The sequence below is a fragment of the Parasteatoda tepidariorum genome, chromosome X1 (assembly GCF_043381705.1).
Source record: "Parasteatoda tepidariorum isolate YZ-2023 chromosome X1, CAS_Ptep_4.0, whole genome shotgun sequence".
Taxonomy (NCBI): domain Eukaryota; kingdom Metazoa; phylum Arthropoda; class Arachnida; order Araneae; family Theridiidae; genus Parasteatoda; species Parasteatoda tepidariorum.
This window is the reverse complement of record NC_092214.1, coordinates 76,515,675-76,531,644: the sequence shown is the minus strand read 5'-3', so window position 1 is coordinate 76,531,644 and position 15,970 is coordinate 76,515,675. Positions and strand designations below refer to the sequence as shown.

General features: G+C 28.8%; 1 protein-coding gene across 4 annotated transcripts in view; it reads right to left on the bottom strand.

Annotated features, from left to right (window-relative positions):
• LOC107437280 (tyrosine-protein phosphatase 69D) overlaps window positions 1-15,970 on the bottom strand; it is a 148,955-nt gene that overhangs the window by 56,331 nt on the left and 76,654 nt on the right. For 3 of the 4 annotated variants that reach the window (XM_071187582.1, XM_043052292.2, XM_071187584.1), the window contains 8 exons: window positions 15,226-15,355; window positions 12,986-13,089; window positions 11,384-11,496; window positions 6,083-6,173; window positions 5,339-5,415; window positions 4,083-4,217; window positions 3,838-3,966; window positions 232-386 (listed from right to left, as the gene is read on the bottom strand). In XM_071187582.1, the coding sequence (XP_071043683.1) occupies window positions 232-386; window positions 3,838-3,966; window positions 4,083-4,217; window positions 5,339-5,415; window positions 6,083-6,173; window positions 11,384-11,496; window positions 12,986-13,089; window positions 15,226-15,355 (934 nt within the window). The remainder of the gene's footprint in view (window positions 1-231; window positions 387-3,837; window positions 3,967-4,082; window positions 4,218-5,338; window positions 5,416-6,082; window positions 6,174-11,383; window positions 11,497-12,985; window positions 13,090-15,225; window positions 15,356-15,970) is intronic. The other variant, XM_071187583.1, reaches the window with a different exon arrangement.

The following is a 15,970-nucleotide window of genomic DNA, read 5'->3' as shown; positions in this document are numbered from 1 at the left end:
ATATGTTTCTTCCAGATGAAAGGTTAACCTTGATTTAAATGCAACTTTACAAAAAAGTTACTGAAAAATGCGATTTATTTAATATTTAAGACTTGTGTTCTTAGAAAAAAAATAAAGTATCAAATTGTATGAGCATAAAAAATGAAGTTTTAATTGAAAGTTGAAAAAAAATTGCTTGAAGTTTGAAAAAATTAAAGGAAACATTTTTTTTTAAAAAGAAAAAATACGAACCTACAATGAACAAGAAGTGGTCCCCGATCTGAACAGTAGTGTTCATTTACACGTTTAATAAAACGCAAAAGCCAAGATGGTTGTTCAGGAGCCAGAAAATCTTTCCAAAGAACAAAATGAAAGTGTAAAATTTCCCTCTCTTCGGTCAGGCCATCCTATAAAATGTTTGTTGAAAGAATTAAAATAACTGGATCATTACCGACAACAAAAAGAAAAACAAATTGAGTAATTACCTTAAATAAAAGGTTGAGGTGTAAGAAACAGTCACTGACTCACATTCAGTTATAAACAAGGTCATTTTTGTAGAAATCAGGAGAAGTTTTTCATAAAATATCACTTCATATAATTCAGTTCTAATTTATGCACATTGGGGAATCCTTCCAACAATATGGCAATTTCAAATTAATAAAAAACTGCTTATTATTGAGTAAACACCTATAAATATTTTAATTTTACATTGCAGAAAAACCAACTTGACTTATGGTTCTTTCTCATTATATAGAAAGTTTACATGTAAACAGATCCGAATCTTATTTGTGACATTACAAGTTAAGTCAAACCAAAGCAATGAAAAAAGTATAATGCTTTGAGTTAACAAAATATCAGAAACAAAAATCGTTCTTACTTTTAAAACGAAAAATTTGATGCTAAAAATCGCAATTAAATTGTTTAAAAATGCCACAGTTTTAGAACAAAAATGTAGGAATAACGATCGTTAAAAAAATACTTAGTCATAATACAAATGCTGATAAGAAGAATACTCGGGTGGTGACCGGATGAGAAAGAATAGTCCGAATAAAGCTCATGCATATCGTAAAAGGCGACTAAAATTGACACCCAGCATCCAGGGGTATAACCGGGCACCCTGCCCCTGGGGATTATATCAGGGGACTGGTCCTCCAGGTTGGGGGTTGGGCATGGGGCCAACTACCCCACCCTGTAAAAGACCCCAGTTCAGAAACCTCAACAATGTGCATATACCGGCTCTGTTCTACCCAGATGACTCAGCATGGAAAAGGACTCGAGATTTAGTACATGGAACGACTATAAGCTAGACGTCCTTGCAATTCAGTAAATCAGATGGTTGGGGAAATGAATTTTGGAAAAAAAGGAAAGCAGAGTATATTACAGCTGCCATGACAAATCACACCATTTTGGTGTCGGTTTCATTGTGAACAAAAGACTCAGTAGGGCGTCATTGACTTTCAGGCTATAAGTATGAGACTCTGTAAAATAAGACTGAAAGGAAGGCATTACAACATAACCCCGATTTGTGCTCATGCACCGACTGAAGAGAAAGATGATGTGGAAAAGGATGTATTTTACGACCTGTTGATGAAGAGCTATAATTCCTGCCCTCCACAGGACATGAAGATGGTAATTGGGGACTTCAATGCTAAGATCGGCAGGGAAGGATTTATTAGAACCTACGCTGGTGGTGAAAGCCTTCACTTCGATACTAACGGAAACGGCCAGAGACTTTTTAACTTTGCTGTCTGAGAAAATCTGTTCGTCACAAGCACGGGGTTCCCACATAGAGATATACACAAGTATACTTGGCGGTCCCCTGATGGGTTAACTCTTAACCAAATAGATCATATACTTGTGGACATGAGACACCGCAGCAATGTGATGGACGTGAGAAGTTTTAGAGGAGAGAATGTCGACACAGACCATGTCCTTGTGATTTACAAAGTCAGACTCCAATTATGTAAGAATTTCTATCACAGGAGAGAAATCAGAGATTTTAAACCTGACATTTCTAAATTAAATGATCAAAACGTTCTTAAAGAATATGAAATTAAATTATCTATCTGCCCCATCTTTAAAAAAGGAGACCAACTTGAATGTTGTAACTACAGAGGCATTACCCTACTCAATATGGCATATAAAATCTTCTCCAATATTCTTTTTGCTAGACTCCAGCCTTTTGCCGATTAAGTGGTTTGAAACTACCAATGTGGATTTAGAGCTCAAATGTCCACCATTCACCAAATCCACACTCTAAGACAAATCCTGGAAAAAACTAAAGAATATAACATCAAGACTTTTTACTTATTTATAGACTTCAAGGCTGCCTATGATAGCATCAAGAGGGATAATCTGCTTGAGGCAATGAATGAGTTCGGTATACCTGCAAAGCTTGTTAACCTCACCGGCACTACACTCAATAATGTGAGATGCAGGTTTAAATTTAAAAACCATCTTTCTGAACCCTTTGTAACTGAAAGAGGCTTGCGTCAGGGTCATTCCCTTGCTTGCCTACCTTTTAACATTGCTTTGGAGAAATGTATCCGAGATAGTGGATCAGACCGAAAAGGCACTCTCTGGAATAGGTCTCTTCAAGTTTGGTCAAGTTTCTGGATACATGTTACTTATCGAAAATGGCTGTCCTTATTCAGAGTATTATTTGTAATATATTTTCCACTAATACATAATTTAAAACGGTACTTATGTGCATAGATATATATATATAAAAATACAAGTAGTAATGACATCAATCATTATGTCAGTTCTCTTGTTCTTATTTAAGTGTAGCATTGCTTTTTTTTAATTATATTTTTTATATAACTATCATTGAACAGCCGACCCAATTTTATGGGTTTACGACTACCAATGTTCAACTCCGTAGCCTTGTAATTTTGAACCCAATCCTGAATCCTCCTGGATCGAGCATTGGGAGAAATTTGCCTTCGTTAAGGACTTTTTGATGGAGCTAACCCGCATTTGCGTTACACGGAGAGGGAGACCACGAGAACCTCCCACGGTTAGCCTGACGACAAGGGGACTCTAACCCATGATCCGTTTATCACTGAGGAAATTTCACGTCAGCACTGTGGTTGGTGCAAGCTGGATGCGGAATTCGTATAGACTGGGATTCGAACCCGGTTCGCCTCATTGGAAGGCGAACGCTCTATCCCCTGTGCCATCGTGGCTCTGTAGCATTGCTTTGAAAAAATTGGTCTAGCATTCTCTGAATTGAGAGAATATTATGGTATTCATGTATACTCACAATACAATGACCTCATATTATAATGCCCACTTTTGTTTGAACTAAAGGTTAATATTTCGAGCTTCAACTGAATATGACTCAAGATATTGCACTTTTATAGAATCGAGACAATTAATCAAATCAATTATTTTTAAAACAGGTCACCTATTGTGGATTTCCTATGAAGATAGCCCGTTTTTGAACTCTGTGATTATTAACCACACAACCATTGATCCAAACACTCTACGTGTAGTATTTTTCTGCAAACTTGAATCCCAATATCCGAATAATGAAAAAAATATTAATTTAACATACACATTAATAAGAATTTTTTTCAATAATATAACTTTGTGTACTTTTTAACAGCTTAATTTTATGATGAGACCAAAGTACCTCCCAATGAAATTGAAAAATTTCTTATCTGGACAAAATAAACTTCAAACTCTACATCATTTTCATGCAATAGGAACAATGGGTCCATACGATTAAACAGAAAACTTTTATATTGAACAAGAATAATAAAAAAAATATTAATTGCATGCATATGTAACTAATTAATATGAACACTCTTCAAAAGTTAAAGCTTTTTGTTGAAGTTTTATGTTGCTTTGTACCTTTGTGAAATCTACTTGGAATCTTCGGACAATATAGTCAGAATACCTTTTGGTGCTCACTAATGATATTACAAACATTTTTTCGATTTCTTTCGGACAACTTTCACTCCAATACTGAGCACATTTCACCTGAAAATATTAGAAACCAAAATTGATCTTTTTAAACTTTAGAGTAATAAAATATGTTGATCAAAAGATTCAAATTTTATTAAACAAATACTCATAATCCTAAATGGTATTTTTACCTGCCCATGTTCTTCTATTCCAGTAAGCATTACGACTACAGTGACACGATGTTCCCATAACATTCTCCAAAAATCAAAAACTGTTCTATCTAATGGACCTTGCGCGCAAATAAACATTTTTCGGTTTTTGTATCCCTGATAAATAAATAATCTTAATTTAATACATTATTTCAGTAAATAGTCATGATTAAAACTTCATGTAATAACATTTAATTCACTAAAAATTAATTATTTTATAAGAAACCTTGTTAAAGCAGAATTGAATATGTACGTCAAATACAAGAATAGGATAAATAACGTTTTACTGAGACATATTTTGATGAAAATTGTTACATTATTTTAATGGATGTTAGATGTAATTTAATGGATGTTAGAATCCCATTACTCTTTTCTTTTAACATTTTTGCAATAGTAAATCAGAAGATTGTTCAAAATATCGTACATTCATCGAAACATTTGTACACAACTAGTATGACATCTTTTGGGGGAGAGAATTAAAGGCTCTGAGTAATAAATGCTGAAAATTACAAAGAGTTAGATCTGTTTAAAGATCACTAGAGAAAGATAGTTTTTATTTCATTTTACTTTATTTTATTACTAGATAAAACTAACAACATTGTACCAGTAAAATGAGGAAAATCAGCAACTTTGAGGAGTTTGCAAATAATTGCATTGAACAATCAGCAATAAAATTCTGAGAAGTTGATTGAGGCTTCTTATTTGAATTCTCACAGAATGCAATTTAGTTGAATAGTCTTTTTCAAGTATGGAATTTTACAAGAGGATTTTATAATAAAATATGCTAGAAAAAATACTCATTAAAAAAATACTGTTACGTTACTTTTAGCACTTCTTGAGGCTTAATTATGAATAAAAGCAAAACGAGAAAAATAAATTGTTAATTAATTTAATTTTGTTAATTTATTTAATGTTGAATTTTGTCTACTTGGATTTCTTTGGAGAAAATGGTATGTTTAGTCAAGCAAATTAAGGTTTAATTTCTGTTTTTTTCTTTTTTTGTAAGCATACAGGTTTGTAGATGTAAGTATTTGAAAAAACTCCCATTTGTTCACACATATATTATATGATTAAATAATTTTTAATTTCAAAGGATGACTGAAAAATACAAAATTTAAATGGGTAAAACTTGGAATAAGAATATAAATGAACTAAATAAGATTAACTCAATTATTCAATACCTAAACAATTACTAAATAAGATTAATTACTAAAATTACTTAATATGAAACTACTCACTTCTATAAAATTAGCATTTATATAATCTGAACCAGCAACTCCATCTATTAAAGGAAGTCTAACTCTTGTTTGGTCATCTAAAAAAATGAACATATTGCTATATAAAGCTTGCAAATTACAACAAAACTGTATCCAAAGCTATATACAAAGAAACCTCAGTTGAGTCAGCATTCTTGAGACTGAAAAAATTGTCCCCTAATGAGAGTTGTCCAATTATGAGATGGGTACACTAATATTGAAGGGTGTTTTTAGAATAATTGCAAAGATATATAAATAATTAAATAATCTTTAATAACTATTTACATTGATTTTTATTAAAATTAACAAAATTATAATGTTTACAGTAAAAAAATAGACAAAGAAATTTGATATACATACATTCCTTTGTACTATATTTATCTATTTGAAAAGAAAGATATGAAAGAATTTTTTTTTAAGCGGCTGCAATTTAACATATCTTCATGGTGTATTTTTAAAATCATTTAGCATTTTTACACCAATTTCATCATTTTTGGATAGCTAAAAATAAGTTTACACTCCTAATATTTCCCGCTTGATAGGAAACATAGCAATACCTCCTTGAAGGTAAAACTTCTGTAATACATAGAAATGCATTGTAAGAGGTCTGTAATGTGAGGTTTCATTGTACTTCAATTCTGCTGAATATTTAACAATATAAACACACATAATATATATTCTTGAAAAGATATTTTTATAGAAAAAAGAATTTATCCTACTACTTACAGGCTTTAATGTCAGGATATCGGTTTTTGCTCAAATTTTCAGGAGCATCTGAAGCATGAGTTGTTCTATCCTTAAAACTGTCAGGAAGAGCCTGAAAAAGAATGAAACATTAATGACCTTTGAATTGAAATTTCTCAGTGTAAATTTATGAGATCTAAGCCTTATTCAAAAGTAATTTTATTTCAAAAGAATGAGCTTCAATAAACATTTATTAAAGCTTAGTAATCAATAAAAAAAATTTGTCAATGAGAATTTAAATTCTAATATTTCTCTGCACTGACTTTAAGTGCAAAAATAATTCTTTAGAAGGTTTTAAGAAATAAAAATAAGAAATATTTCTTTGACAATTTACAACTAATTTAAATACTATGCGGTTAATAAAATTATGCGATTAAAATTTGCTTTTAAAGCCAGATCATAAGAAAGATCCTAGTCTTTTCCAAGACCATAAGACGAATAATAATTTCTAAAACTTTCATTTAATTATGACATTACTGAATAAAAAAAAACTTAATAGACCAGAGCAATAAAAGTTATAATTTCAAAATAGTACTAAACTTAGATAACCCTACAGGTAGTTGAGTAGAGCGATAAAAATAAAAAATCATTGCAAATAACTTTTGATCTAACTATCACATCTTCATGTACTAGAACTCAATTTTAATAGTTGGAGGGGGTGACTTCAAATATGTTAATTATTTAGTGAATACAATATTTTGTTACAAAATCACACACAAAATTTTTTTTCTAAACTAATATATCCTTTTCCTGCCAGGGATTTGAATTTCTGACCCTCAAAATATAGGTGGTAGTTAGAATCTGGGAAATTTGACCCCAATAGAATAGGAGAGTAGTCTAAAGTTTGGACTTCTTAATGTTAATTTTACTTTTTGTGTATTTCTCCCTATCTCAGGAATTTTTGAAGTTAAATGAAAAACTTTCCCATACAATTATAAAATTCATTTAGCCAAAGATGATGCAAAAATAACTTTTAATAATTATTTTATTCAATAATAGCAAAAAAATTGAATTTTAAGGTATACAAATTATTATATCACTTTAAAAAAAATGTAATTTTAAATACAGTGTAACGTCCCATATCCGGACGTCCCTTTTCCGGAAGGGTCGATTTCCCGGACACTTTTTAACAATCAAAATAAACAAACATTTCTTCATCTTCCCCTCTAATTTTAAAAAAAAATAAAAAAANGGTTTTTCCCCTTTTCAGCTTCTAGAGATCTATGCATTGAACCCATAAATCAACAGAAAAGAGAACAGAAGATCTACTAAGACCATGACGCTCCTCCTCTGGAATGCAGAAAATGGGAGAGGGGGAGATTTGTTTTCAAAAGAGCACAACTGAGTCCCCTCCCTCCCCATTCTTTCCTATGCAGAGATATTCTTTCCTAAAAGAGGCATTTCCTGGAACCTTTTTATTTGAGTGTTAGGGGAAGAAGAAATACTGTGAAAAAGGGTAAACACAGCAAATGTTAAAGTGGAGGGGGAATCACCTTTAGCAACACAAGAAAAAATAAAGAGAACCCAATCAGCATGCCACGCCTTTATGCTTTCTTGATAGCCAATGATGGGAGAGAAAATAAGAATTTGTCACTACCCCGCCCTCAACTTGAATGACAAGTAAGGAGGGAATGAATTTTTCTTCTCCACATACCCACCTTAATGAATGACGGGAATGTCCCCTTCTTGCTTGAATCGTTCTAGTTCAAAATGGCGGAGAGGGCAATTAATATTTTCATAACTATGAATTTTTTTCGTTTTCTATATTTATATTTAAAATAGCAATAATTATTTTTTCTAATATTTTGTTTATGATTGATTAGATATCGTTCTAATACTAAAGCATTATTGCCCGAAAAATAATGTTTATTTATTTTCTGCTTCTTAGATTCAGATCATTTTAAGCTTTGTTTACCTTGGAGGTCAATTATACGGAAAAATCAAATATACGGACTTCGGGAAGTCCCGCCGATTCCGGATATGCGACTTTCCACTGTAGCACAAAATTTGAACATAATCAGTCAAATTCTGTATTCTGACATATAAAATTACATCCTATGAAATTATGTAAAAATGTGCATATACTTTTCAATTCCAAATTTTTTTAGACTATTTAATTAAAATGATAAAAAAGAATCGAAACATTATTTTTTAAGTAATTATTTTTGGATAAATGGATTTTATAATTGTGTACAAGAAAATTTCGATTCGCTGAAAAGGTCTCGATGCGGCAAAAAATTTAGCAAATATGGAAAAAATGAAATTAATATTCTAATAATAATTGTTTAATAACATAAAATATCATCTTCACTAATTAATTAGCATATTTCAGGTCACCTCCTCAAACCATTAAAATTGAGCCTCCACAAGTTTTTTGTGCACGGAACAAGTTTTTTTGTGCACTGTACTGAAAAGGATATTGGATTGAGAATAAATAATAAAGAGTATAAAAAATGAAAGATTACACAAATCATTCATTAACATTACATATTAACCTAACTGTGAAAGTTAATTTTTTAATGCCTTTTTTATAAAAAAAAATCTACTTATAAACTTAACACCTTTTGCTAAATTAAATTTTTTTTATTAACAGTAAATAACGTATATTAAAACTGCAGTTATAATATTAGGTTAAAAGATACATAATTATCAAAATTAATAAAACATTTTTCAAATTTGATATTTACAATACATTTTTATTGAAGATTTCCTTTTATTATCAATATTATTATAAGAATGATTTTTTAAAAATCTAAAACATTTTTGCTTAAGAAAAATAACCTATTTATTTTCATATTTTTAAATATTTATATAATAAATAAAATCAGGGGAGTACCATATTTCCTGGTGTATAAGTTTATCCTGATTTTTAACTTTAAGATAGAAAATTTCTGGTATGTCAGATATATAAGTCGACTGCTGAAAAACAACTAAGTATTAAAATTTCAAAAATTAAAAAACATAAAAAAATAATTAAGTCTACAAAATGTTCTCAAGCTAAAACCATTTCACATTGTTTTCTCTGGATATGGTACAATTGCCCACAAATAAAAAATGCTGTGAGGTGATCAGTTAATCAGGAGAAAAAAAAACTTACAAAAATAGAAAATATCTAAGCTGTGCGCCAGCTATGCATAATATAGACCAACTGTGAATGCCGTTTTCAGAAAATTTATCACTGCCACTGAAAAATTTTCAATATAAAAAAAAATAACAAAATTGAAAAAACATTCCAAATTCTGATGTATTGAGATTTTAGATATACAGAGAAAGCCAAGTCAAAGGTAAAACAAGGTAAGTTAATAACTAGTTTTATATCTTCAAAAAACTGTTAATGAAAAGAAATATATGCTGGTATGGTGGCACGTATAATTATCAATATAAAGTTACATAAAAATTAAAAAACTATTAAAAAAAATCAATGATTTTCAAACAAATTTGTCAAAATTAGGTGGCGATAAAAAGGTTGAAACTAGTTACATGAGTCAATAAATTGCTTGCAGAAAGTTTGTTCCGATTCTGTGCTTGCAGAAAGTTTTTCCTTTTATTTAAGTCAGCAGTGCACTGTCATAGACGCATGGCAAAATAGGGTTCAAATGCTATTGTAAAATTTTTTAACTCCTTGCTGAAGAGCAAACGTCGATTGCAAATTTTGGTCAGGCAACATACAGCAATTGCAACCTCAGTCAGTGTATTCTCACTAAAGAGGCATACTTTATCACTTCGTTGCTTAAAGAATAGAGGTAGCTCAAAATTGGCGAACTTTAGAGGCAAATAAAAGGCTTAGAAGCATTTTTACTGATTTGTAAAATTTTTGGATTAAGTGTTGTTAGACTAGCAACACTGAGCTGAAATGGGTTAGAAAGTGTGGTATTTTGAATTCTTTGGAAGGGGATGAAGACTATTTTTTATGGAGCTTAGTATATGAGGATGAAGTAAAATCCATGGCAGAGTGGGATCCATGAGTTGACACTGCTACCGTTATTGACTCTGACACTGAGATGGTCTGGAATCTTTAAATTAGTAGTTTTACAGTTACATATTTTGAAATACTCCAGAATAAATTATTTTAACTTTTCTTATTCTTAATCTTTTTTTGAACGTAATTTAAAGCATTGTTTCTAAAAACACCTTTATATGTGAAGAAAGTATGACGAGAGAAAATTCAAAATTGTACATAACATAATAAAAACAGATTGTGAAGGAGATAAATTGATAAAGAGTTATTCATATATCATTGCTTATAACTTATCTATATTTTGCAATCAACGAATGTCAGACTTTATTACCAGTGTATAAATTAATCCCTTAATTTTTGTCAAGTTTTTTCAATTGAAAAGACAACTTATACACTGGGATATATGGTAGTTATAAATGCAATCATCTTGGAAACAAATACCCTCTAAAAGTAGTTGACAGAATTTTCAAAAAGAGCAGCTGATGTTAAAGTAAACAAAATTTTTAAAAGATCAAAAAAAGGAGATATATATGCATAACAGTCTTTAACATTAGCAGTTTGAGTAATTAGTTCCTGTAATTTATTATTAGAGACTGTTTTAAAAAGGAATTACAAGCTCACATGGATTTTTTTTTTGTGTGTAAATTATATTAAGTATTCTTTTCATTTAAATTTTATCAATGATAACATGTATTAGGCCTTTGGTTGACAAAGTAGCATTTTTTTATATTAATGTTCAAATCAAAAACATTTTTTTCCAAACATCCACAAGTGTCCAGTTTTTATTAATATTACACATTGATTAATTAATTTATAATCAGGAAATGTTCAAGCAAATGCATTTGTATGATTTTTCCTTGGAATCTAAAAAAAATATTAGATTTTAAAAGTTTTTGACATCTCCAAAATTTTACAAACTTCTCAACTTTTTCAAATAAAGCAAAGGTTTTCAATCAGGATTTTTAAAAACTTCTTTTCCCACTTGTATTATAATATTTAATATTAATATATAAAATACACATTATTAAAAAGTGAGATTTGGATATTAATGAATTAAAATACAGTTAATGAATTTTCCTTTCTTTTTGGTTGTCTCCCCGTAAGTTCAAATTAGAATAGGGCATATAATAGCACATTTATATACGTAATCTGAAAGTATAATAGCATATTTATATGAATAAAAGTTACAATGAAATAATGTGTCATAAGAATTTTGAACTTTAAGCACATAGGCCTTATAAATTAATTTTACTTATTAACTCATCAGTAATAAACTTATTTATTTATTATAGGAATCACAAGCAAAAAGTACACATTGAATATACCTCAAATTCAGTTTGAAAAAGCAAATCACTATCCATATGTCTTTCAACAAATGCAGCAGGAAGTTCTTCACTAGAGATAGGACCAAGTCTAGGCACTTTAGACAAATTTCCTGCTAAATTAAAATAAATCTGTGTCAGAAAAATAAATTACAACAATTATTAAAGTAGACGAATAGAATAAAATATCTTTATTACATTAAAAACTGTAAGAAATATTTCAAATGACGACTAAGTTGTTTAACCAAACTATGACAAATAATATTTAACAATCAAGTTCTATTTATATATATATAAAAAAAAATTTAAAAAAATGCGTAATTAGTACAACAGAGTTCAAATGTAATGAGAATTCTCTGAAAGAGGAAAAAAGTTTACCATCTAATAAAGAGAACCAAAAATATGCACTTCTTGAGAACACAGAAATTTAAGGAGTAATTAAATTTACTGTTAAGTGTTTAAAATTAAAAAGTTACTTAAACTTATTGTGAGCAAAACATTTAAAAAACAAACAAAAGAGATAATTCAACACATATAATAATATGTTGTAATATGTTAACTTCAAATATCTAATTTTCTTTGTAAATATTCAGATTTAAAAACATCATTATTAGGAAGCTTTATGTACAAAACAAAAAAAAACCTCTCTGCTAAAAAAAAATCTTAACAAGCGAAGTCAAAGATGAAATCTTAAAATAGCAGTACATTAAGTAATTGTATAATTTTTCAAACAAAAATAATAGTAAAAAAAAAAAAAAAAACTTTCATGACATAGTACATTACTTTACAGAAAAAGTAAATTACAGGATGCTTAAAATTAAACTAATAGTTTTTCAAAATTATATATATATATAAAAAAAAAAAAAAAAAAATTAAAAAAACAGGATTGAAAAAAAAAAGCATTGGGGCAATTTTACATGAAAGGACCTAAATTATTTTTCAAAGTGTTCCTACTTTCAGTTAAAAATTTTTTTGAAGAGCAGTGTATTGCAGTGAATAGACTTATAAATAAATAAAAAGATGAAAATCAAACTAAGATAACATTTTTGAAGTGTCCACCATCAGCCACAATCACATATTATAATTGGAGAAATGAATTTTTATGCATAGAAACACAACAAGAATATTGATAGATGGGTCTCCCTATAGTGCCATTTGTTGAAATTTTTTTAAATTTAAACTAGGAACTTGTACGAAATATATTGTGGCCCAATTCAGTCATGAAAAGTACTGAAAAGTAAAATGAAATCTAATTTTGATTTGTTGAATTAAATATAACCATTACAGCTTCATTGAATTTCCATTTTTTAATTTCACACATTTTGTAGTCATATAATGCATAACTATAATCCTCAGATTAACTGGATGTAAAATTTAAAGGCACAGGAACTGAATGCTAGGGATAAAATGAAAGTTTAAAAAAAAAAAAATTACATAATCAATTTAAATAAATGGTGCTTGAAACTCTGCCTGATGCATAAAGGAAAAGACCAAGGAAACAAAAAGAAGAAAGGTTTATAAGATACCTCATGGTTGTAGAACCAATGCTTATCTTAAGAAGATAAATACCTTAAGCAAAACTGCTGAATTGAAAAATTAAATTACCTTTACTTCCAGGTAAATGGCCATTTCTATGAATAGTTCTAAGTATCAAAGCAGTAAGACCCAGACGCTCCCCATTTTCTAAATACCTTGGCCCATGTTTATTCCTGCAATAATAATTATTTCTATCATGTATTTAGTTAAGACATAATATTTTAGTCAGCTAAACAAATACAGCAAACAATGTAAGTAAAATATTGTTTTATAAGTTTTATTTACAGATTTTCTGAAGTAAATATTGAAAATATGTCTTTTGATTAAAAAAAATATATCTCATTTACTTAGGAAATTTTGGTATAGCTATGCAAAGGTATTCAATATAGCTATTTGGTAGCCTATGAAATTTGAAAAATATGATGAAGGAAAATTACGAGATTATATATACACAGATAATTTCAATGCACAAATTAACAGTTATTTTAAAAAATTATATCTTAACTTATATTAGATCAGTTATCTAATTCATACAGGAAAGGGAGGCAGCAAATTATATGATTTTCATTAACTTATGACATGGCATGTTTCCAAAAATGTGCATAGAACAAGGAAGATTTCTGTTGTAAATTCTGTTCTGTCATATTTGATATTCTGTTGTATTGTCTGATGTACTGTTGTATTTTAATAAATTAAATAAGTTTAGCAAGGAATAAAGAGGCAAACATCTTAAAGTAAATTGTTGTAAAAATTTAAAAAATGTAAACAAAGTTCAGCACTATAATAGATAGAAGGTTGAATAATTCAACACAATGCTTAACTACTAATATAATCAATAATATGACAATTTTAACAGTATGACAGGATTGCTAGGTCAAAGGGCTTTAACTGACTTAGAATTTCTGAAGTTAAAGGGCGCCCTTGTACTTGTAGTTTTTCCTGCAGAAAAACAATATAATCCCTCGTTGCTAAATTAAATAGTTGAGTTCTGAGTAATTATATTTCTATAGAACACTTTCTAAAACGATTACAAAATTTTGATGCACATGTGAAAATAACACAAAAGGTTCTTGTAGAACATAATGATAAAATATTTAGTCATTTTTTTTGGCGGAAATAAAATTTAAACAGGTCAAATGGTATTTATTCTTAAAAGTTATATTCTCATGAATCAAACATAACTATTTATAAACACATTCAGAGGTGATCATCACTAGATGATACTGAAGTTTCCATATTGTTGACATAGGTTAAAATTTTTTTTAATGGCTGAGAGATTTTGTCACCTTTCCAACATTGATATCAAAACTTTAAATTATTAACTGAAAACTTAGACTAGCTTACAAAAAACATAATATAAGAAATAGTATGTAGAAACCGCCAAAAGCAAGATTAAAAATATTCAATTTACAGAAATGTTAACAATGAATTGCTTTTCATAAATATAATTAAATCAGCTTTAATAACTTGAAAATGAATAAAAAATATAAACAAGACTAGGAAAAAAACTATGTTAAGTATGTTTTTCATATAAACAAGTCATGTTTCAAAAGCATGCCAAAATGTTATAGGAGAGAGACAAAATAATGTGATCAGTGCCAATCAGTACAGTATTTCTTTTTCTGAATAGAATATTTTATGCGTTAAAAACTTAACATGAGTTAAAAGATCATACTCAAAACTTTAAAAAAAAAGTTATATACTTGAAAACATTCAAAAGTTGTACTAACTATAGTTAGAATAAGAAATTAAAATCTTGAGTCTATTCTTTCAAATACAGCAATTCTAAAAATGTTGATGCTAGAAGCATATTTTAAAATTAATATGTATACTGTGCAAATGCAGTTTGCAAATAATAAAGAAACCTTGGTAACTAAGTGATGAATTTTAAAAATTAATATTTATAGAATCATTGTCATTAGAAAAAGACCCTAGTTTTAAAAATCGTAGCTGATTACTGCAGTTGATGCAAGTTTGGTATGGATACAGATAATATTGTTTGAGAATTTTGAACATAATCTTACACAAGAAATAGTTATGACATATATTTCCTAGGGCCCTTGTATTGTATTAGGACAAGATACTGTTCCTTAAAATTACCCAAAGGGATAAAAGAAAATATTTTTAGTGCATAGAAATAGCTTTTTTTCCAAAAAAAAAAGAACATTTTTATGAATTGGGTATTTTTCAAGTGATTTGCTATGCTAACATTTAACTTTGTTGTTAATGTAATTCTATTTGACAAATTCGTTTGTTAAAACTTACCCTTCCACCACAACTTATAATTAAAAAAAAACATTTTAACTTACCTAATTAGAAAAAGGGCCAGACCGAAAGCTATAAAAACCAATATGATACCACAAATTACTCCAAGTATGACGAGTATGGGACTTTCTGTAGAGGTGGGGGTTGGAGGAGAACCTACAGAGACAGTGCAGACTGCGTGCATAAATAAAACCCTATGTTTTAAATATATACCTCTCCATTTCATGATACATAAATAATAAAACAATAAATTACAGATTTCAAAAGAGAAGAATGACAGCAAGTTAAAAGTCATACAGCAAATTTATAAATTACCATTTATCTAGTCAATAGTCTAAATTTTAATTCAACTAGTTTAACAATAGGTATTGTTTATGAGATGAAGAAATTGTATTAATATCCTTAAGATCTTAGCTAACTAGTTTCCTAATAATCCTAAAGTGGGGTAGGCAAGGTTTTGAACAAAATGGAAAAAATCCATGGTTCTTACTATAACTAATATTTGGTAAAAATTTTATTTAAGAAATACCAGATATCTATAAAATACATTTAATGAAAGATAATTTAATTAGAAATATTTGGAGTTGTAGAGTACATACAGTAAAAAAAAAAGGTTAATATTATAATACTAAATATTGCAGTGTAGTTTTATATTAACAATGCTAAATAGTTAAGAAAATTTCAAAAAGGTAACCGGTATGAAATTTACGATTTAGTTTTTAATACATATATAATTATATATATAATTATATATATATATATATACATAAACAAATCACCCTAAATGAC